This window comes from Lepisosteus oculatus, chromosome 24 (assembly GCF_040954835.1).
Source record: "Lepisosteus oculatus isolate fLepOcu1 chromosome 24, fLepOcu1.hap2, whole genome shotgun sequence".
In the NCBI taxonomy this organism is placed as follows: domain Eukaryota; kingdom Metazoa; phylum Chordata; class Actinopteri; order Semionotiformes; family Lepisosteidae; genus Lepisosteus; species Lepisosteus oculatus.
Genome location: NC_090719.1, coordinates 3,955,749 through 3,978,744, shown reverse-complemented (window position 1 = coordinate 3,978,744; position 22,996 = coordinate 3,955,749). Strand labels below are relative to the sequence as shown.

Sequence of the window (22,996 nt, the reverse complement as noted above, 5' to 3'; positions counted from 1 at the left end):
ACCTTTTATATTCTAGTGTTAGAGAAGCTGTAGACAGATCTTTTTCAAAATGACACCTGTGCACATAAACGCATTATGCAGAAAGATGTACATTATGGGAGATAGGTGGGCAGCTGCGTCAGCATGCATAGGCTACAGAGGTACAAGTAATAGGTTTAATCCATGCTGAAAAGAGAAGAAAGAAAACATGTTTTGGCTGTGGAATAAACCTATCGTGGGTAATAACTATGTTGTATTGTACAGAAGATCAACCTGCAATGTCATCTGGGTTGTAAAAGTGCAAAAATAAGACGGATAGGTGGTCCCTTGTGCAGCTCTGTGTCCGGGGGAGGAATGCTGAGCCAGCTGTGCAGTCGGATCGCCTGGCAGGAACGCCGGAGAAGCACCCGCGTTCCCAAAGGATTTGGATAGAGTGGATAAGGGGTAGGCTGTGCCTCAGTGGGCATCGCTGGCCTAAGAGGAATGAGCTCGCATGGTGAACAACTGTACTTGCTGCAGGCGTGCAGGAAATCAGAAGATGCTACGTTGGCATCTATAAGTCTTCCTTACTCCACTAGACAAAACGGGTTTCTGATCGGCTCCACGAGGACTCAGGATGCTCATTTGGAGCTCGGGGGCCTATGCCATCAGCTGGCTAAGCCCAGGCGGCAAAGCACAACTGGCCAGCCGCTGCGTCAGATGACCAGGGTGTCCTCCGCTTGTCCTTCGTCGTCACTTCCTGGTGCTTGCTTTTAAGCGAGGTGAGCGAGAGAGACCCCACTCCTCCCATCAGAGCTCAGGGGTGGGCTGCCATCGTGAAAAGAAACACGAGGTTGGAAAGCGACGGGTCTTGAAAAATCTCAAGATCCAACGAGGGGAAGACATAAGGGGGAGAGCAGGGGGAGGAAAATAGAGGGCCTGTTGTGCCGGCAACTGCCCTTGATCACAGCTGGGATGGAGAAAAGAGGATGGATCTGAAGTTGGCTTAAATTCAACTGGGGGGGAAAAAAAAAAACTGCACCGAGCAGACAGATGCACACAGAGCTGAAGCAGACGTATCAACCCCTGAGCGGCACATGAACAGTGTGCCTTTTTTCTCCCCCCCGGACGCTTTGGTATCTCGGTTTGCAAAATGAGTCAAATCGTGCCGAACCCACGGATCTTGTATTGTTTGCGAAATCTCCTTTCAACAGTGTTTCTGATTGCATATTGAAAGCAGCCAGATAAGGCACAGCAGGTATCCCTGTGCCTACATGTACAGAAAGGACTTTCCCCATGACAGGCGGCAATAAAAAAAAAAAATCATTTTACATATACAAAAACACGTACAAAAAAAAAAACTATCATCATTGCAATCAAACAAGCTTCCTCTTCGGAAATGTTTCACCAGTCATTAGAAAAGCACACAAAACCCTTGTGATGAGAGCCGTCAGCAGGTCTGCTAATGCAATGGATCTTGGTTCTGAATGTACTGACAGGCCCGGCAACCATCCATTTCAACTACCTGCTGAGCGAAGAATATCCATCAGGACGTCCTTATTTTATTCTCAAGAACGCCAAAGAGATCCTCACCTTTATGCAAAATAAAAACAAACGAACTGACAAAAAAAGAAGTGGGGGGGGCAGCGCGTGTATCTCAGCCGACATCGGCGCGAGATCAAGAGCTCAAGGTCACCCGGCAGTTAACAGCAGCGCATTAAATACTGGATTCATTAGAGGATGTTATTTATGAACGTCTTCCCCTTTTTGGCCTTTAATAATGCATGAGCTGCCGTCTCGGGAGGTGCCTTTCTGTGGTTTTAAGGTGAAGGCAATAAATCAAAACGGAACCTCTCTCACTTTTGTACCGTTGTGGGGTCCACCACACTAAATCACCAGGATTTTACCCTGATCTGCTCCCGGCTGCAGGCAGAATCGCTGCTCTTCTCTCTGTCCTCTCTTCGACGGCGTGTATGGGCAAGGTCGCACACACGTGCACACACGTGCACACACGTGCACACACGTGCACACACGTGCACACAGAGCAGGGGAGAGGGGGCGAACGCACCATGTTTGTGCGCTGGGCTGCGGCAGCCTGCCTTCGGCCTCCTCTTCCTCCTCGCCCTCGGGTCTCCGCGGCTGGCTCCGAGTGGTCTTCGCTGGGCGCTGCTCCCCCGGACGCAACTCCTTCATAAGCTCCCCTCCGATCTCCCCCGCCGGCTGGGATGTTCAAACAGCAAAGGAGCAGGCCCGGCACGGATCTTCCTGCACGCCACCTGGGGAGACGGGGGGGAGAAAAGGGAAGGCCGGGAATGAGACACAGTGCCATACTTACTGCCGCATCACAAAAGCCAGAAGAAGGTAAACAGCTGCCCACGCGCCTTGCCTGCAACACTACAGACAGGGCAACCCACAGGAGGGGGAAAAAAAAAGTGAATTCCTTAAGCTTTTTTTTTTACTATGCTGTCAGAAGCAGTGGGAGCTAGTGTGTAGAAATAGGAGGGAACCATCTTGGAAACTGTCACATTATTAAAGGTTGAACACAAGACCGCTTGCAATAGGACAGCTTGCCTTTGCTTTCCGTTCTTCATAATTCACACCATTTCCAGCTGCACTCCGTGTCTTAAATCTGGTCATTGTTCATTTAGGGGCTATTCTGGTCTGATCCAGCCAGGCAGGTGGCCCGTGTGACATGTGGAGCCGCAGTGGTATACATAATTTAGGATTTGAACAAAGTTCGGGATGAGTGGATGACTGAAGTGACACTTCCTTGCAAGCAGCCAAAGTCCCAGAATGAGAACAATCACCTGAACGGCCAGGGTATTCGCGAGCGAAGCTTCTGAAATTTGCAATTCAATGTGCAGTTTAAGAGCCATGAAAACACCACAATAACCGACTCGCATCTATGATCTGTTAATTAGTGTGAAAACGCCACTGCAATGTGAGTTGTCACTAGACCTCCAAAATAACACTGCCTTCATTTCAGTACTTTACATAAGCACACAGTCATAAAACTTCAAATCAGCTGGAAACAAAAACCTCAATTAAAAAAAAAATACATTTGAGATATAATGCAATCATGTAATATCATGCAAAATAATCAGATGGGTCCTATCTATCTCCATAGCCACCCCTTCCGAGATGGAGATGTCGAATCGAGTCCAGATATTTTGTATAGCGCCTTTTTGTTAGCAGAAGCAAGACTCTCTGGAGTGAAGTCTGGGCTTTCAAGGGAGTGAAACGCTCTACAGTACTGACCAAGTCTTTTACAACCACAGCAGCCTAACCAGAAGCAACTACTCTCACGAATTCCAGAAAATAATAAGGAGTCTAACAAAATATGAAATAGCTACATATTTTAAGCATAAACAAAGCCAGCATATAGTGTACGTATTCGTGTGTAAACGAATACAGTGAATATACTTAAAAACGTTCAGCTTCTGGGCCCTCCAATAAACATTTTGATTGTCTCATCCCTAAATGCCATTGTTTATGTCCTCCAAGCGAAGTCAAGAGATTATTTCATAACACTGCTATTTCAAAACAAATGTTTAATTGGACTAACCCAGTACTGGTTCAGTACAGCATGTCTGAATTATCTGAATTCCGCCTCCCTTTCTCTGTACTGCTGAATGTACCACCTCTAACCTAGGACCCTCCAAACTCGCAAGGAGTTGCTTCCTGTACAGATCTAAGCATGGCATGAGAAGATCACACACGGGTGGAGGTAAGAGTTATCTCCAGTTCCGAACTAAACTCGCTGACACAACCTGCACGAAAATGTTAACGACCAATAGGAATATCATCATCTTTGTAAAAGCCATGCGCAGTGTTCAATTGGTCGCTGGAAACACAGAACTGTTAGATCTCAGAGGAGCTGATGTATAGAGAAAGAATGAACATATTTTTCTGGCTAAACTATAGAATACTACAACTTTGACAAAGTACAGCCGATTGTCACCAGGATATAGAAAAAAAATAAAGGACAGGCATTAATGATTAAGTTAAATTAAGGCAGAAATGAATCAAATCCTACCCTAAAAACAAATTCATTTTACCATGTTCATGAAACTATTCACCTGTCCTATTTTAAAAAAAAAAATGCAACTAAAAGAGAAAAGGTGTTTTTTGCTGTAGTACAAGATATGCAGTAAAACTCGATCACTTTCTCTGCAGCTGTAGGATCAAAGCTTTTCTGCACTTCAGAATTTTCCGTTTCTTCGCGCCATTTCAGTGGAACACTAAGTGACATTCAATTTAGGGAGACGATTATGGAAATAAATTGAAACTCAAAATGACTTATTAATAATAATTTCCTTGTAATGAGAAAGACCCAATACTCGAGGGTTTTCAAATGAAAAACCCTACTGCTGTACTTTCTATAACCAAGATCTTATTCTCCAATAACAGAGAAAGGCTACTACCCAAAATGCAGAATCTGATAAAAGAGAACACTCTGGGGTCCTTCAAAAGAGTCATACAGAAAAAGAGGCAGCACTTTAAAGGGACACTGTCACAGACAGAAGTCATGAGTTTCCAACATCAGCCAATGATGTTCACTAATGTATTACAAATAATTAACAGTTTAACAATACTTATTCAACAATACTCTCATTTATACCAGCAAGTGCCAATTAAGATTACCAGTGATTTAACTAATTGAAGACTCTCGGCCTGTAAATACTTATTTGCAAGACTCTCAATACTTTCGTTTCCGATATAAATGACTTTTTTTCACAGTTAATATCAAACACGGAAAGAAGTCAGCAATACAGTCTGATTGTGTGTAGAGACCAGGAAACAAACTGAGTGCATTATATTTTAAAATTACCATTTCGCCACACAGTAATTGCTCTCATTATCGTGGATTACAAACTGTTGGGATATTGACTGCTGGACAAAAACAGCAGAAGAGGGAGAAACAATGAATACATTCTCCTTAAGAAATTCCTCAATTCAGAACAGCAAGATTTTTTGATAGACAATTGTGATTATTTTTAAAGCAAACCACTAAATAACGTGGAACCAAAAGGTATACAGGAAAAAGCACAATGACCAACGCAAAGCCAGTGGGTCCTCATTTCCTTCATTGTCTTCCTTGGCAAACAATGTGCTCGTTATCAAGCTCAGGTGACAACAGAACGTGCTCTGTGTGAAACAGATAAGTCGGTAAACTACAGTAAATGTATACTGAGCACATCTAGGAGTCACCCCTGTGCACATTGTCATTATACAGCATGCTCTCTCAATACCACGATTGAAAGATTACCACAGTGCCTGCATACCAGGACAAGACAGAAGTCTAAGCATTTATAAACACAAGGTTCAGAAGGTTTTCCAATCCTCGTTAACTCAGACACATGACCAGTTCTAAAATTGTGAGGCCCACAAATATTTTCTGTGTGTTAAATTTCCAGCTGACTTATTAAAAGGTCTTGAAAACCGAAATAGACTGGACATCTGTTCAACGTACAATTAAAAGCTTAGTGTCTTTCTAGCAAGTTCCATTCTTTCAAGAGAATCTGCAGAGGAAATACCTTTCGTCTTTGTACAGGCCCTCTTGAAACAATGAGACTCGCAAGAAATATCCCACCAATCAATTTTTTTTTGACCGAAAAAAAACAGAACAAGACCAAATTACCGAGTCCGAGCCCGCATTGCTGCATCTTCAGAGGATAAAATCATCTGAACGACATCTCAAGGCTAAGGCGTTCCACATTGTGTAACACTTTCCATTTTTCCCTGCTGAGTGACACCTGTGGGAGACGTGGCTCACTGAGGGTCAGGATTATGTCATGTTGGTGGAAGAAGCCCAGATCAGCTTCCAGGCCGCTCTGCGGGTCCAAGCAGATGGAGGGCTTAGTCTCCAAGGACGAGTTTCACCTTCCGCCGAGCTCTCCAAAACCAAAATTACAAAGGGAGGGGAAAAAAAAAACAAGGCAAAAAAACCTCTGAAGAACAAACGGGCAGTCGCTACAGAGATCACAGCAGCTGGATTTCTGCACCTTTTCAAATCCTGCTCCAGCCCGAAGCCATGCCTAAATCAGCTGATCGTGAACACTCCGGTTATTTTAATAGAATAAAAATACATTACTTTTTTATTGAAAACATGCACTACCATTATTCATATCAGTGCTGTATTCTCGTCATATTGGCAGAATGAACAAAGAAATGACTAACAGACCTAATAATAATACACTTATAGAGCGCTTTCCTTAACCCTCCATTCAAAGCGCTTTACAGGTCATGGGGAATCCCACTCCCACCACCAGTGTGCAGCCCCACCTTGATGATGCGACAGCAGCCAGAGTGTGCCAGTCCTCTCCCCACACACCAGCTCTCAGTGGGGTGGAGAGTTCAGAGATGGGGATTATTAGGAGGCCATGACTGGTGAAGGCCAGGGGGAAATTTGGCCAGGACAACAAGGTTACACCCCTACTCTTTTCGAAAAACGCCCTGGGATTTTTAATGACCACGGACAGTCAGGACCTTAGTTTTCGGCCGAAAGACAGCACCTTTATTACAGTATAATGTCCCCATCACTACACTGGGGCATTAGGATCCACACAGACCGCAGGGTGAGCGCCCCCTACTGGTCCCACTAACACCTCTTCCAGCAGCAACCCTAGCTTTCCCCAGGAGGTCTCCCATCCAGGTACTGGCTAGGCTCACACCTGCTGAGCTGCAGTGGGGCTGGCAGGTGTGAGCTGCAGGATGATATATCTGCTGGAGTGGGATCTGCACCCTCTCTTGTCTGTTGGGGCAGGTATTTTTTCGGGAGGGGTCTGTACTTTTCGGCTGCATAGAGGCGATTTCCCCGATGCAGCTGTCCAGTCAGTAAGAAGATGGACACTACGGTTAGGGCACCTTCTTCTTGTAACCCTCCTCATAAGGGACAAGCACAGCAGACCTGAAAAAGTCCTGCTCAATTACAGCTACAAAAAAAAACAACATTTCAGCCTTAGCCAAAGTGCACAACAGCACACATCCAAAAAGAGATCAGCAAACACCAGAGTCTGCAAAAGTGTTTAATCTAATTAAAAATACATTGGGGGAAAAGAAACGAATTTATACCAAATTGATGTGTTTAGAGGTACTGTGAACAAACTGCCTTGATTGCTTTTTTTCCACATACTGGGTAAGATTTATATATCATATAGTCTGGCAAACAACAGTGATGCTATCCTGAGCCTCACGTTCGCTTCAACTCAGGGTGGAGGACAGGCGATGGTGGGGAAGTATTTTGCACTACAGGCAGGTGGTTGATTGGTTTAAAAAAAAACCACATAACTGCACGCAGCTACAGTAAATAGGAAGTAGGTCTCAGTACAGCAGGCATTGAACAGAAAGCTTCAAACCTTCATGCCCCAAACAAAAATAACCTGTAGAATTCCAAAAAAGAGAAAACATCCCTGCAAAAATAGTACAGCAAACTGTAATTAGTCCTGGACAGTAATTGAAATGCAGTTAAAGCAGCATTTTGTATTCATCTGCAGGTTATGAAAGATTTAAGCACGGAAACTTATTTCACACACTTAACACGTAATGTAAATCAGACAGGAAACCAGCTGATCAGACCACAAGCTGAAAACCACTAATGCAAAACCCAGAAAAGGCAGAAATAAGCCGAATAGCTGGCCCTTTTCAGGTCTGACGTGTAAAATGACTTTTGTTCTCTCACTTGTTCTTGATCTCCGCGGGGGAAACTTACAAAGACGTTTTAAGGAGGCAGACTGCACGGCAAATTCTTCTTTTCCCCAAAGATGGGCGTTGCATGCAGCTCCGACGACCGTTATCATTGCACAAGGCAGTCACAGCCTTCGACATCCTTTTATCACATTCAAATTGAGCCAGAATACTACAGATAGGGGAGCCAGAAGCTCCCCCACACCATCTTTACAGCTCTTGTGTAAATTGTGCCCACTAAAGTCATTCGCATCTCCACCCTTTTAGTATTCAACACTGTTGGCGTTAACGGTATGCGAGTATGTCTAGATTTTGCCTACCAAAAGCTTAAAACACAAAGTTGGCCCAGTCCAACAGATTATCCTGACAGTCAGCAGAAAGCAAAACCGCAGGACTGACAGGTTAGTGCCAGCACTACAGAAGTACTGCAGCGTGCGATATTTAATAAAGACTCCATTTGTCATTTGAGATGTTAAGGCAGTTTCAATGTATTATCCGTTACGCACGATAACTTTTATAGCACTTTCAAACATTACTGACACATGGTAGGCCTGCTTTAAAAAAAAACCAACAAAATAACCTCATCAATCTGCATTCACTCAATGAGGCGGCCTAAATATACCTATTAATTGTCTTCAAGAGGACTAGCAATAAAAGCTATGTACTAGAGATGGCACAGGCAGCAGAAGGCGCCCTACAGAATCGTTATCTTGTTCATCTAAACACAACAAAATCCTCTCCTCCACAGGACTTTCTTTTGGGTTGGAAACCACGTTCTGGAATAAAACTCATGTTCATGTAAACATCAGAGCTAAAAAGCTTGAAAAGGCCCACCGGAGAGATCGGAGGATTAAGGTTCACCTTCAGATATAAAACAATCAGTTTTTACAAAAGGGGAAAGTGGAACTCCAAAAGACCAAACCAAATAACCTGGGATCATTGTAATCTGCTGTCACTTTATGTACACAATCTTATCAGCTTGATAAAACAGGAGAGGCACTGAAAACATGATTTGGCGGTGAAGTCATTTTGGTTTCTCCCCAGTACTGTATTTAAGTTCACCTGATAAGGCAGCCCTCAAAGAAAAACTCGCATTTCTGATAAACCTGACCAAACATTAGCTTGTACCTGAACATGGATTATTAGGGCAGGCAGCACAAAATGTTAGTAAGTGATTCCGCACCAATAAACATGAATTCTTTATTTTCTGGCAACTGCACTTACAAAACTCAGTCCACGAGCCTTTTCAATATGTATTTAGCAACCTCAGGAGGTACAGGAATGAATGGCTAATTCATTTGAGCTGCGCTCTTAATTACAGAACGAGGCCTTTAAAGTATTCGTAAAACATTGTGGGGCTGCTAGACTTCATTTAATTACACACATAGCTCTTATGAAAAACACATCTGGTGTAACTTTTAGAACAATAAGGCAGACTGTCAGTGGCAGCAGAAAAATAGCAGCCTTCTGTTAGGACTGTTACCATCTTTAATAACAAAAACAAAGACAGGGACTCATTTCAGCAGCTTCTTCAAAAACAAGACCTTTCTCTGTACCTTTTTTAAGGAAAAAAAAAACAATGTGGGAAGCCGATTTACAGAATAATTGGATGGTTTTGGGCAGCCCCTGCCCCCGAGATGTAAAAAAAAGAGCCATCAAGTAAAACACACCTTTCCAATCGAAGCAGTGCTCAGTTAGCGACATCACAATTTATTTCCCCATTATTCTGCACGTCAAACAGCAGGCCAGGTGGTGGTAATGACAGCATCTTGCTGCTGTCTCCTGCAAAGAACTTCAAAACAATAGCGGGAACCTGATTAATTATTTCCAAATGAGTTTTTAGCGGCTTTATTTGTCCCAGCTGCACGTGGCAGGGTTCAAAGCGCTTTGGGATCCTTCAGGATGAAAAGAGCAATACAAACGTGACTAATTATTATTAATATTGAATGGCAGAGCGGACTCCTCATGCTTTCTTTCTGCTGAACCGGAGGTTAAGCACATATGTGTGGTTTACCAGGGACCAAGAACGTGTATACAGGATTCTAATGAAGCTGGCTCCTGTGACCAAGATCCCCGTAATTAAACAATTCAAAATGAGCGCCACTTGGCGGACGGACTGCAACACTGAAGCTGGAGACCCTTGAAAAGTTGCGCTGGGGCCAGTCGAACTTCACCCTGGACTACAAACACTAGAGGATGAGGTTCACAGCAGTTTTCCCACATAACGTGGCATATGTAAAGCTCAGCAAACAATCTGAATGAACAGGAGGAGTAGAGGAAGCCCAGAGCATGGATTAGGATTCTGGATTGCCTGATCAGGGAGGGGGCAGGGGTTCAAATCTTGAGTGGGAAAACGCTGCTGTACCCTTGGGCAAAAATACCCAGAATGCTCTGGCAAATACAACAGTACAGATACCAAGATTTGCGTAGGATGAAAAGACTGGCAATACAAATATCTGTACGTCTCTTTGGATAAAAGGTCCAGCCGAGGAAATACTTTAACCTAGAGGTAGGAAATATACTTTTTAATGAAAAAAGTCACATCAAAACAGTTCAGGTGGGTAGCTGCGTCAGCATGCGTAGGCTGCAAAGGAACAACAGGTTTATTCCATGCTGAAAAAGAGAAGCAAGAAAACGCAACGTTTCGGCTGTGGAAGAAGAGTCCCCAGCTGAAACATTGTATTTTCCCCACATCAAAACAGTACTTCAGCTACAATTATGAAAGAGCAATTGTGCCGTTTTTTCCCCACTTTATTATCATTTTTATAAATATGAAAAATAAAACTGGTCATATAGTGTTCTTTTGCTAATTGCTTTATTTCCCTTACTGAAAAAGGAAATTAAGAAATGGGTTCTGAAGTACCGCACTGTGCTCCCCAGAGTCTTCCAAAGGAAAGGCATCGACTTCAAGGTTCTAGTCTAAAATAATAGATTTGTACTGACTTTCAAGAACGAGAATCAAATCACGTCTTACAAGGACTGGTCCTGGGAGTGCATCTCACAGAAAATAATCCAGGTCCCTCACAGCTTCAAATGGATTACTAATGAGATGTAACACACAGACCCTTAGTATGTCCACAAAACCAGTTTTGTTTCAAAGTAAGCACTGTAAATGAGTCGAATTTAACTCCATGTAGTCAATGCAGTAAAGACGTTCAGATATATTATTGTTCGGTGTTGTGTGAGCAAATTCCCACACAACTGACTGCAAAGCCAAACAGGACAGACTGAACTAAAGTTGGGGATAAACAAGTTATTTTTAAAACGAGTCCAATGAAAGATTTCACACGTTTATTTCTCCCTGTTATTTGACATCTAGAGGTAATTTACCAGTGATACAATAAACCCCAAAAGTGTAGTTCGATACCACACACCAAGCAGGCTGGGTGGCAAGGTGGAACAGTGGTGAGCATTGCTTCCTCGCAGTGCTGGAGTTCAATTCCAGACCCGAGAGGCTGTCACGTTTGTGTGGGATTCCTCCAGGGGCTCCAGTTTTCCTAAAACAGTCCTAAAACACACTGGTAGTTAAACTGGCTTCTGGGAAAAGTGGCCCTGGTGTGAGTGTCTATGTGGGTGTGCCCTGTGACGGACGGGCGTCTTGTCCAGGGTGTTGCCTGCCTTTGTGCCCTTTGCTTGCTGAGCTAGGCTCTGGCTCCCTCGTGACCCCGAAATGGATGAAGCGGTTCGAAAAGCAAGTCCTGGAATTCAATCTTTTGCATGAGGCCAGCGCTGCAGAAACGCACCGGACCACTGCACTAACAACACTGAAGGAGCAAAGAATTGGGACAGCAGGAGCACAGAGCAGCACAACACCCCGCAGTGTCTACAATAATCCCAGAATCCTCCTGCCTGACAGAACTACACAGATCCATTAGGCCACTGTTCAGACTGAGCAAACCAGGAAGTGGAAAATGACTGGATGTAGAGTTTCTGCATCTGCCTTCCTGTAAGTGAAAAATCCTTGGATCTCCAGGCACACAAAGCTGTTTCTTTCGTTGCTCCTCCCGAAGCACCAACTAGAATCGGTCCCGCTGTACCCTGTGATGGCGTCAAGGGCCTCAGCCAGCAGAAAACCCCACCAGAGGGCCAATCGAGTCAGCCGTTTTCTGCGGCCTCACCATCTCTGTGGATCAGTACCGACATTCTGCCAAACAGCCTCGCAGAGCTGGCCTGTTAGCCTACACTCACAGATGGGACCCGTTACAAAACTGGAACATAGGCTTCCTATCAGGATATGAAAGTTTTAAGGACTGGACGCGGTGCAAAAAGCAGAATTACATTAGAACGTTTCATATTTATGATAAGGAAGACAAGGCCAGTCGTCTCGCCAACAATAGCCCACTTGGGAGCTAGTAACTACCAACAAGAGTTAACTAACAAACTAACGAGGATCCCATCGTGCATTTCTGGAAAGAAGCCCAATTATTGGCTTCAAGTGCCACAGAAGCGAGAGAAACCACTTGATCTAGTGTTTGGTTTTACAATTCTTCCCAAAATGATGAAAACTCACCACTATCCAGCTAGGGGTTCAGATAAAAAAAAAGATGGGCCTCGCAGACACCTGATACTCCGCAAACTGTACAGCATTCATACCTCTGCGGAGGCTGACGGCTTAAACGCCCATACGACCCCAGTTAGCAGACGGGCCAGGTTACATCCGAACACGCGCGGAGACTCATTTGGCCCACTCAGTTCATTTCAGCGCGGGAAGCGAACTGATCTGAGGATTTTAACTCGGCCATTTCTTGGAGCCAGGATACCGGCTTCGACAGCCTGGCCAGGCAGCTCGTTCCCAGACACCCATAGCACACGCGATTCTTGATCCGTGCAGCTTCCCAAATCACGTTGCTTCCCTCAATCTAATTAGGTGCATTGTCCGCCTTCCCAATTTCACACATCAGGAAGCAAAATGGCAGGACGGTCTCCGTGTCCTTAGAAGACGGCATAAGTTCCAGTCATTAGTGAAGCATTAAAGGGACACCCAGGGGCAGGGCAGCTGGGAGATTCCTGAATAACGGGAGGAAAAACACAACCTCAATAGAATCATTCATCCTGAGGAAGTCATTTTGCTCGCCGAGTATCACCGATGCTCGTCTTGAAACAATTACGCAGCTTAACCTATTGATAAAAGGACAAAGCAATGGTTTACTTGATCTGCTAAAGCAGGTGCTTTCTTGCCCTGCTGCTATCTTGACCAAACTAAAGAAGCGACACTCATCTGGAAGTAAAATGCTCCTGTTGGTATGCTCTCCTCTTCTAAGCAGGGCTCGGGCTGGAAAACGAGGGCTGGGGATTCTCTTGGATAATCAGTGAGGGAGTTTTCAGGCCTTTCCTCCCAGCTGCTCTGTATTCCTGCTCTTACACAAACAAGCATCTGCTCAACAAGTATTTTCAACAGGCACCTCTTGAAACGAAGCGCACACTCAAGGCAAACACATGATCCTTAATCTACGGATTTTCCCCAAGGGCTTTAGAAAACCTTTCCACATATTTTGAGACAGTGACTCAAGTCAGAAAGTTATTTCCAAATTAGATTTAGGAACATTTCCCCTAAAAAAAAGACAATGTGGTATGCATTAAAGCCCAGATGATTCAGTGTCAATTTTGCTATAGGTATACATACAATCAGTGTGAATCCAAGAATAATCTCAAGTCTGAAATGCTGGATTCTGTGCTTCCCTGGAAATTAATTTCCATAATTTTAAATTTGCCTGCTGACAGATATAATAATCAAGCCAAGTAGCCCGTCTGATAGGAAGCTAAATGATTTAAGGCCCTTGTCCAGCTACTTCTTGAAAGAAGCCAGAGTACAGGCAACACAGCTGGGTATCACGTTCCACGCCACCCTTTCTGTAAAGAAGTACATACTGCTTGAAGCATTAAATGTATTTCAGCACAGTGATCAGAAGTCATGATTAGAAGGCTGAATTGCCAATTCAACGACAAGGACTACTCAATTCATGTGTAGTCGCTCCAGATTTGAAAGTCATGGGAATACCCAGAGGGAAAACATGTTGATTAAACCATGTTGCTCATTGTTCCACCAGTATTTCTATCACAGATACACACCCAGACGCCCCACCAGGGGCTGGCAATGAAAAGGCGAGTTGTTCATGCTAAGCCAAGAGCCGGCCTTTGATGTTTCAGTGGCTCCCTACTGCATCTGCCTTCTCGTACATTTTAAAGCAAGACTTCTCGCAAGTCAGACGCTCCGGAGAGAGATGCATTCTCCGCGTCGCCCTCGCACCCACCCGGGCGACGGCTACCTCACACGAGGCGCACGGATTCAGCCCTGGGCTAATCCGGGATGTTGCAGACCTCCGGAAATGCTTGCCGTAAATATGTTCTGGAAGTCTCGCTGTTGACGGGAGGTTTCCCATGAGACTGACGTGAGAAAAGGAGTTAAAAAGAAGAGCAGCCTCCTTTCAGAGAGACGGCAGTATATTCCGACAGTTGACTTTGGCTGCCAAGATGCTGCAGTTTTTCACAGACCCCAGACGGGGTCTACAATGCAGCTGGGGACCACAGCCACACACTCTCAGCAGAGGCACAATGACCACAGCCCTGTCTCCCCTCTCTTTGCGTTCTGAGGGGGGGGTCAAGCGGCGTTCTGTTTAGGACTTAAATCACTGTCGCCCTACAGAACCCAGGAACACCTCTGGGAGCGCTGGCTGTCTGGCTGCAGGGAAAAAGAGGGTAAAAGACAATCCCATCTTTGGACTGCGCCCCCATGCTCACGCCATACAATAGTGTTTGACTGAAAAGACCATGACTGTTCGCTGAGCTGTAAGGAGTATGGAGTACAAAGACATCAACTTTTTAAGCCTCTTCTGCATTTTAGCAGCAATTCTTAAATCCCACAGCATTAGGCTATTTTGAACAACTCTTAAAATAACTGAGCTATCGTGATCCAGAAGGAGCTAGTGATTAATCTGAGAACGGTGCTCAGGTCCACACACGTAATCAAGTGACTCTTTCTCCCCGTTAAGGACGTGTTTTGGGACCCTGCCTGAGGCAACGTGGAATGTACGAACGTGACCTAGGGGAATGAGGGAGACGATTCCACCACACCAGGTCAAAACATTCAGCTGCCTTGCTAATCATTTGGTTCAGAAGTCAGATAACCTTTTTTGTTGAGGTGGCAATCAGATGCTGATTGAAAAGGCACTATAAAACATGCAGGACCCCGGTCCTTGAGGGCCAGAGTTGACCATCCCTTTTGTTAATCTCACATGGTTTGTGCTCCAATTTCTGAGTCTTACGGTGTAGATTTACACCTCTCATTTTATTGCTTGTTTCTTAAAAAAAAACAGCCTCTGGGGAAAACGAGTCCTACAGTAATTGATTTCTTGGTACTCATTTAGAAAGATAGCTTAAGCTAACTTAGAGCTACTCTATAGTTGCATTACACTAACTATAAAGTTGCTTCACTTAATACACTACACTTATATCTCATGGCATGGCATCAGATTCCAAACAGCTGCATGAATTTCATCCCGTGAAATGTTGGCATATTTACAATACATATCCTTTAACCTGACCAAAGTCAATCAATCCATAACCTCATTAGCATCATGACATAGGATATCTGCAGAGAGATGTTTCCATAAGCAAAGATGCCATAAAAGAAAAAGAAATAGTGCCCCAAAACACATAAGTGCTTATGGAAAGGCTGAAAAACAGATTGAGGCTTTAGCTATTTAAGGAGGGAAAAGAGTGAAAAACATAAGCCACAAAGTCAAATTATCCCTACAACTTCTGAAAATTCTCCAGTATAGAAAACCCAAAGCTGTGCAAGACCAGCCTACTGAGCGTGTGTTCAGCTGCCCCGTGGACAGATAAAAACCAAAATACATTCATCCATCTTCTAACCTCTTGCAATTCAGAGCCTGAGCCTTTGGCAAGCAAAGGGCACAAGGCAGAATACACCCTAGATGGGATAACAGCGTATCACAGGACAGAGAGACAGAGGACATACTCACACCAGGGCCAGTTTTTCCAGAAGCCAATTAACCTTCCAGTATGTCTTTGGGCTATGGGTGGGAACCGTGGAGGAGGAAACCCACAGAAAGATGGGGAGAGTGTACAGAACCCATGCTGACAGCACCCCGGGGCCCCAGAGATATGAGACAACAATGCTAACCACTGTGTTACTGTGGCATCCACAGTATATTCAACAGACCCCCAAATATTTGCTCCACATAACTCCGATTTCCAAACGGTGATTCAAAGTGAAGGGGGAACATCCAACACCTTCAACTCGTAAAAGCAGGGTGGTGTGAAACAAAACCGCCACGCTGAAGAATTTAAAACAGACTGGGAAAGAAGTTATTTCACTGAAAAAAACAAAGCTAGGAGGTTCATTTCTTTGGTCAGTCTACTGGAGTTTTAAACCTCATCAGGTTTTGCAGACGCGCAGAGATGAGGAAAACAATGAAGAAATTAAAGCTTCCATGAATTCAAAGTCTTACAAAAAATAAAGAAGCTCCTATCTCTATTTAGAAAAATCAATCGTTTGTATGTTATTTAAAATAAATCAAAACAAAAAAGCAGTCTGTGGCCGTCGAGCAGCCTTCTTCCCAGCTCCAGAAAATGTGTCCTCAAGTCGGTGAATAAAAATGAGTTAAGGAGACATTTCTCATGGTGAGCAGCATTTAATTGACGTTCTTTTTCTACTTCGCTCCAAGTTCAGAGTATCTTAACTGCACTGTTATTTCCCAATTTCACACTAAGGATGTGTCAGGAAATCAAGATGACTTGAAGTTCTTCTCTGCCAAGACATCCTGCAATTAACACACTTCAGGTTTTCAGGTAGTATGACAGTTAAATATAATGCAGAAAAAAAAACGGATCAAAACATTTAAGGATTAGTCATAAGTATTCCAAGTCAAATCCATCAATGCAAATACAGTTCTGAAATGTCACTAGACAAATTAGGAATCCCCCCTCAAGAGCAGAGCTCTCCTGGATCCTTCCTCTGACCAGCCCTGGTGAAAACTAGTGAACTGCACAGCTCAATCCCAGCACGTTTCTTCCCTCATCACAAGTTCGAGTGATTGTGAGCACTCTCGGGGTGCCACAGAACTGAGACATATTTTTCAATTCCATACAAGGTGCTTTATTAGCATGGCCGATGGGTATAATCAGTGTTGCCAAAGCAAATAAAAATTCACATGGAACAAAACAACAACAAAAAAATCTACAGACATCTGCAACAAAGACATATCATAGAATATTTACATATACTGTAAACATATTGAGCATTATTGGGAGACAGACTCACTGTTCCTCAGGCTGTGACAGGAGATCACATACTGGGCTGCCAGTTCAACTGAGTTCCCTCCTGCCTCTCCCAGTAGGATTAAGACCTGTTGTGATTCTGGCAGGTGTGGGAACTCTGGGACTAGATTTCTGAATTTAGGGATGATTTTTCTCTAATATACCTTTGCCTTCGTGAGCATCAAGAAAGCATAACAAACATATTTACAGTATACACAGTATAAGAGACCTGTGCTTCCTAGATTCGTGGCCGTGTGATTTCGCTGATCTCCGTGCTTCCCAAATCCCCAAACTCTGCAATGCCCTGGAAATGGAGATGAACCCCAGTGAGCACTTTCTATCCTTATTCTGCTTTCAGAAAAGCATCTTAGGCAGCCCACATTGTCCAAACGTCCAAATATCAAAACACATGATCAAGAGGAAGGTAATGGACTTGTTTGGCTTCTAATAGCATATAGGCATAAGGATCTCGTGAAACCAGTTACTGGAGGTAATGGTTTCCAATTGCATGGAGGGGCAGTTCCATTCAGACACCACCTGTTGTGTAAAGAAGGCTCTTAGTCCTAAATGTATTCTCGAATTTCTGCTTCTACATTCTGCTACTAGTTTCATTGTTGTTGAATTAATCCATCAAGTTCAATCTGGCAAGGTTTCAGAATTTAGAATACTTGTTTCTAGACACCCTGTTCCAAAATGAAGAGATTCAGCCGAGTTTAAATGTGCATGGCGTTCCTTTTTAATATCCTACAAGGTGCCAATGTTAACGTCATGCTGATTCTGTCTGTTCCATGCACAGCACAGCGCAGGTGTATATTGCAGGGCAAGACATCTGTTTATTTAGGTCTAGTGTCTGTATGACAGCTAATCGGTTTTCCATACAAAGCATCGTGGGCCCTTTGAGAAGGACATGAATTACACTATCAGCTTCTCAAAATACACAAATAGAAGCCTTATGAAGACTGCTTTAAAAATATTCAGTATGGCCATGTGCTACATTCAATAATATCCATTTCATATCTGTCAACTGGCAACAATAACTGCTAGCCCATCTTCTGCTTTACACAGGGAACATTAAGTTAATACATCACTAAGTCTCTTAGATCAACCAAAAGGTAATGTGAATACAAGCTACCTCTCATGTGGTTAAAGCAGATACCCTTTTTTGAAAAAAAAAATGGCTGGATGAGATCCTAAGATCAATTATTTACTAACTACTGCACCAAACAGCCTAGAGGGGCTAACTCCTCTCATTTGCAATCCCCGTTCTCATAAACCTATTAAAAAGACTAAACACAGAGAAGTCAATACAACTCTGAAATGGGTTTTCCAAACCAGACTAAAAACTAAGACAGGTTTCAACCAATGATGGACAGAGCAGTCCACTGTGGTTCAAAAGAAGGATGAAGGCAAAATATCAAAAGAAAAGCCATGTTGACGCTCTTCAGAGATCAGTACACAATGGTGCATTTTTCATCATCATTCACCCATCATTCAGGTGGCAGCTACACATTAGTGGCAGTTCAAGGAGTCTCATTAGCTGTACAGTGCTTTGAGTAGAGTATCCAGAAAAGTGCCATGTAAGTATAAAAAATTAAGATGATGATATAGTGTTCTTAATTTTAAAAGGACATTAAAATAATTAATGGCTATATCAATTCAACATTTGTGCTGGAAACGCGTTTCCTAGAACACAGAGTGCTGGATGTGTTAATTTTGTTAATTTACTTTTTAGCTACAAAAGAAAGGAGATCTCAGAGCTGAAGTGATCAGGCTAATAACATGCACTGCCCAGATGCCCAGATCCCCAGAATACACTCCCTATTCTACCGATACTTCCTGGTTTTGTAGCCAATCGTTTTTCCACTTTGGAGAAAACACACACACGCCAACGGAAAATCAGCAGCTTTACTTGAATAAAATTAGAAAATGGTACTGTGGTCACTCATGCGCAGTGTGAGTAACTCTGTGGTACTGTAGAAGAGGAAACATCTCCTCCTCTGGACTAACACAAGATGCTTTGTGTTACTCCTAAACCCTTTTGCCTAAACCCTCTTCCTTTCTGTATGAGTGCTCTTCTCCAGGCACATTCCACTCAATCATTTTCAGCACTATTTGCACAGAAATTACAGTAGCTCACAGCTTAGTAGATTCAGCCCTGACATCGTCTGCAGTACTACGCAACACCTTCTATCCCTCTTTACAATCCCACTCCTGCTCTGTAAATTGCAGTCCCAATTTCTTAGACCAGTTATTAATTCTCAGTAACAAAATACATTTATTGACGTATAGAACATTTTTACAGATTTTGAATAAAGCACAGCATTTTTACTTAGTGAAAGCACTGTATATTGCCATGTTGTTGTTTTGAGGAATTGTGACATGAAGCTGCCCTTCCTGCTCACTAGTCACTGCAATAATTAATGTAATAAGATGTACCTATGAATAAGTACAGGTTGTGAAGCAGACATTTCACTGCAGAAACATGATCTGCAAGCAGAGTTAACAAGTTGTATTTGTAGGCAAAACTGTCGAGAGCAATATTTCTATTGGGTTAAAAGAGATGTATTCACGAGCTGCTTTGCCTCATCTAATGTTTTGTTGCCTCATTCCGAATCACAGAAAATGGAGCTGCACATACCTGGAAACTTTTTTTTCCTATTTTGCGATGTAAAGTGAAGGTTTTACAAGTTACTGTGTACCTTTTACTTTTATTGGGGTTTGAAACGCACTCGTCAATGCTGGTTCTTTTAAACCCAGAAATATAAAAATAGTGCTGTGGTTCCCCTTTAATAAATACAGGAAAAAGAAAAGGTTTTGACTTATGGCATGGCTACAGAAGTGCTATGTGTTTGTACGACTGCTTGTTTACAGAGACTATCATTCATATGCACATAATATACCATTCATGTGCAACAGCACAGAGTAAGCACACAGCATTAGCTGCTGTTTGTGCAAATACTCCGATGATCCCAGACAGTGCTATAGTGAACTTGGTTGTTTAGAGACTCAAGCACAACTGTCAGGAGATCACAATATTTTGACGTCTTCTTGTGCAGTCACATTCTACGTGAGCAACACAGCTGTTTCTGTTATGAAACATCAGCTTAAAAAGTAAAACCCTTTTATGAAGGATTAAGGAATTTGATAATACATTAATGGAAGTGCTACAAAGCTGAATGTATTAGTACAGTGATTTTTCTCCTTGTTGTTCCTAGAAGCTATTAGAAGTACAAAACTGTGTCTTTCCCGTAATTAGTGGAAAGGCTATGGTAATATCGCTAGAGTCTGCATTTGTGCTCGGTCCTCTTCAGCAGATAATCAATGAAATGCATCAGAGCTCCTAGATGTAGGCAGCTGCGTTGTCATCACATTAGTATTACTGTGTTCGCTTTAAATACAATTGACAAGCTGTGCACCAATAAACGCAAGATCTCATAGCACAGATCAATATCTGGGAGCAGGAGCAGCGAAATGCATTTCAGCCTTTGCAATGAGGTCTGACGTTCTGCGTTAAGAACTTCATGAGTCTCTCGCACCTTGTCAAATTTCTCGGCACAGAAATATTAGGCTCTCATCGCTGCATAATGCAAATAACTGACAACGACCTCGGCATGAAAGCAAATGTTATGGGGGTTTTCTGAGGCACTGACCCAGTTAAGAATAAAAACTTAATTTTAAGATTTGGTCTTCTGGCCTGCATGCCGACTACATTATTTGGTATCTCGAAGTCGTCCCTCTGTAGGCGTGTACACATGGGACAGTTTCATTATTGCTTCTCTCCCTCTGCATAGTAAGGTCTCCGACAGAATTGGGCAACTCCCCAATAGCTTTACCCTGCTCTACTACTCCTTTACAGTGTCCAGTCCATGACATCACCCCACTGTTTGAGCCAAGCTTCCAAGATAGGCTCCCAGGTGCCTTGACCCCTGCCCGAAATGAGCAGCTTCCTATTATTAGGCAGGCCTGTAGATAAACCATTCCCCAAAGAAACACAAGAACAAACTGTATTAATGACCCATATTGACAGCCATCATTAGACAAGCACATCTTTTTCCTCAGGGGACCTCCACGCATGCTGGGGGTCTTCTGTTCAAAGGCCTTCTATTTAACAAACAACTCAATGACACACGAAATTCACATTATGTTGTGCAAAAAAAAAAGGCTTCTCATCCTGTGTTCCCACAGAATTCTCTCTTGAGTTCCCCATATTGCAACCCGTTACACGATTTCGATATGGCATCTAAGACGTGACTCTGTTTGTCCACAATACCTGTACCAGGTCTGAACTAAGTTCAACAAGCCATCAACAGTTCTCAGAACACGAGGACCAAGCAAAGTGAGTTTCGAAGGAGAACACAATCAGGCTTCGCACTGTAAAGATATTGTATTCTTCAAGAATGGATGACATGATGTGACTACACAAAAAGTATTAACACACAGGACCGCATCTTGGAAAGTACTGCAGTATTGCAATCTCGCATGATTCAAAATAGCTTTTTCCCATCCTTTCTGCATTCTTGGTGTAGTTCCCGCCTCTTTCAACAGAGGACAAAGCCGCCGGCTCCTACCTTGACTGCAGACACCTGCTTGGAAGCTTCTCCGGTAGGGACCGAATCGCCAAGCCACTCAGCTCTGCGAGACTGCCGAGAAGAAAAAGAAACTGTGAATCCACCGGCAGAGCAAAAGAGCCCATCACAAAACAACAGAAAGATTAAAAACAAGATAAACCCATCTGGCTCATCTTGCTTGTCCGATTGCTACATACAATTTTACAGAAGCAGCCTATTTAAAAAAAAACACAGGTGCCACAGTGGAAGAATGTGTGAAAGGACTCACTTTGCACTGGGGAAACCAAGATTTAAGCAAATACACAAAGGCTTAAGATGCATTCAATTCAACTTTATTGTCATTAAACTTACACAGGTGCATAGTATAATGAAAAGTGTTTCTCATTAGTCACTCAGGTGCAGTATATAAATAGGACAGAAGATAAGACAATAGACAGTAACACAATAGCAATAACATGTAATAACATAAATAACATGTAACATGCTACAGAGAAGAGACACGTGGGGAAGAGGTCACACCATGTCATGTTATTAACCCCACTGACCAAGCCCCCAGAGCCAGCTGTGATAATTCACACTCCCTAATCAAGGTGTTGATAATTGTGCTTCATGTACGACATCATCCACACCCTCTCTCAAGATAATGGCTGCAATCGATGGACTAAGCTGTATTTTTCCCCCGAAGTGATGTTCAGATGAACAGGTAAATAGGAATGGGTACAGGAACATCACATCACATCACAGTCTTATTACACTGCAGTTTAATATCCGTTTACAAAAAAACACACAGTAACCATTGATAATGACACTTCCTCTTCCTAGTGCAGTATCACCAAGATCTCTTTCAGACAGTTGAACACACTGAACTGTTGGCACCATGCCGTTTTTGTTTTATTTTGCACACCAAGCTTCAGTGCCCAAAGGGCTGAAACAAGCTGCTTGAGCCTTCGTATTTGTGACATTTTCCACTTTATAAAACCGAGCCTATTCTCCTTGCTTTGCGAGCGCTGCTCAGAGCATCCAGACCCCAAAGACCCAGATCAGTGATGAGTGAGAGCTCTCTGCATACTGGACTGCATGCAGGCTTAAGTGCCCCCACATTACTGTTTGAACTGCACCATGCTTCCAGTGCTCTCTCTGGAAAGGACCACCAGCATCCAGCCTTGTGCCCAGCCCGAGGAAGCCAAAATCATTTGAATTCACCATAGTCGTGAAACATGATTAATAATGTGCATCTGTGTGTGTTTAAGTATGCACACCTACATACTTCTAAAAACGCAGTATTCAAGAGACCCCAGTTCCACCCAACAAAATCAGTTAAGATGCAACCTCTTGATTCTAAACTGGACTTACAAAAGGGTTTGTTCATATCATTCTTTACCTTTTGAATGAGAACAACAAATTAATTCCAATGCATGCTGAAACCTTCAGTGGACCTTAGGAGCACTCAACAGAACTAGCTATTGAACAGCGTTTTAGTAAGGCACTGTTTCTCCACAGAGGTG

General features: G+C 43.2%; 1 protein-coding gene across 8 annotated transcripts in view; it reads right to left on the bottom strand.

Moving 5' to 3' along the window:
- strbp (spermatid perinuclear RNA binding protein) overlaps nt 1-22,996 on the bottom strand; it is a 104,054-nt gene that overhangs the window by 42,798 nt on the left and 38,260 nt on the right. For 7 of the 8 annotated variants that reach the window (XM_069183411.1, XM_069183410.1, XM_069183408.1 and 4 more), the window contains 2 exons: nt 21,492-21,563; nt 2,027-2,234 (listed from right to left, as the gene is read on the bottom strand). In XM_069183411.1, coding sequence (XP_069039512.1) covers nt 2,027-2,029 — 3 coding nt within the window. In that variant the 5' untranslated portion in view covers nt 2,030-2,234; nt 21,492-21,563. The remainder of the gene's footprint in view (nt 1-2,026; nt 2,235-21,491; nt 21,564-22,996) is intronic. The other variant, XM_015366642.2, reaches the window with a different exon arrangement.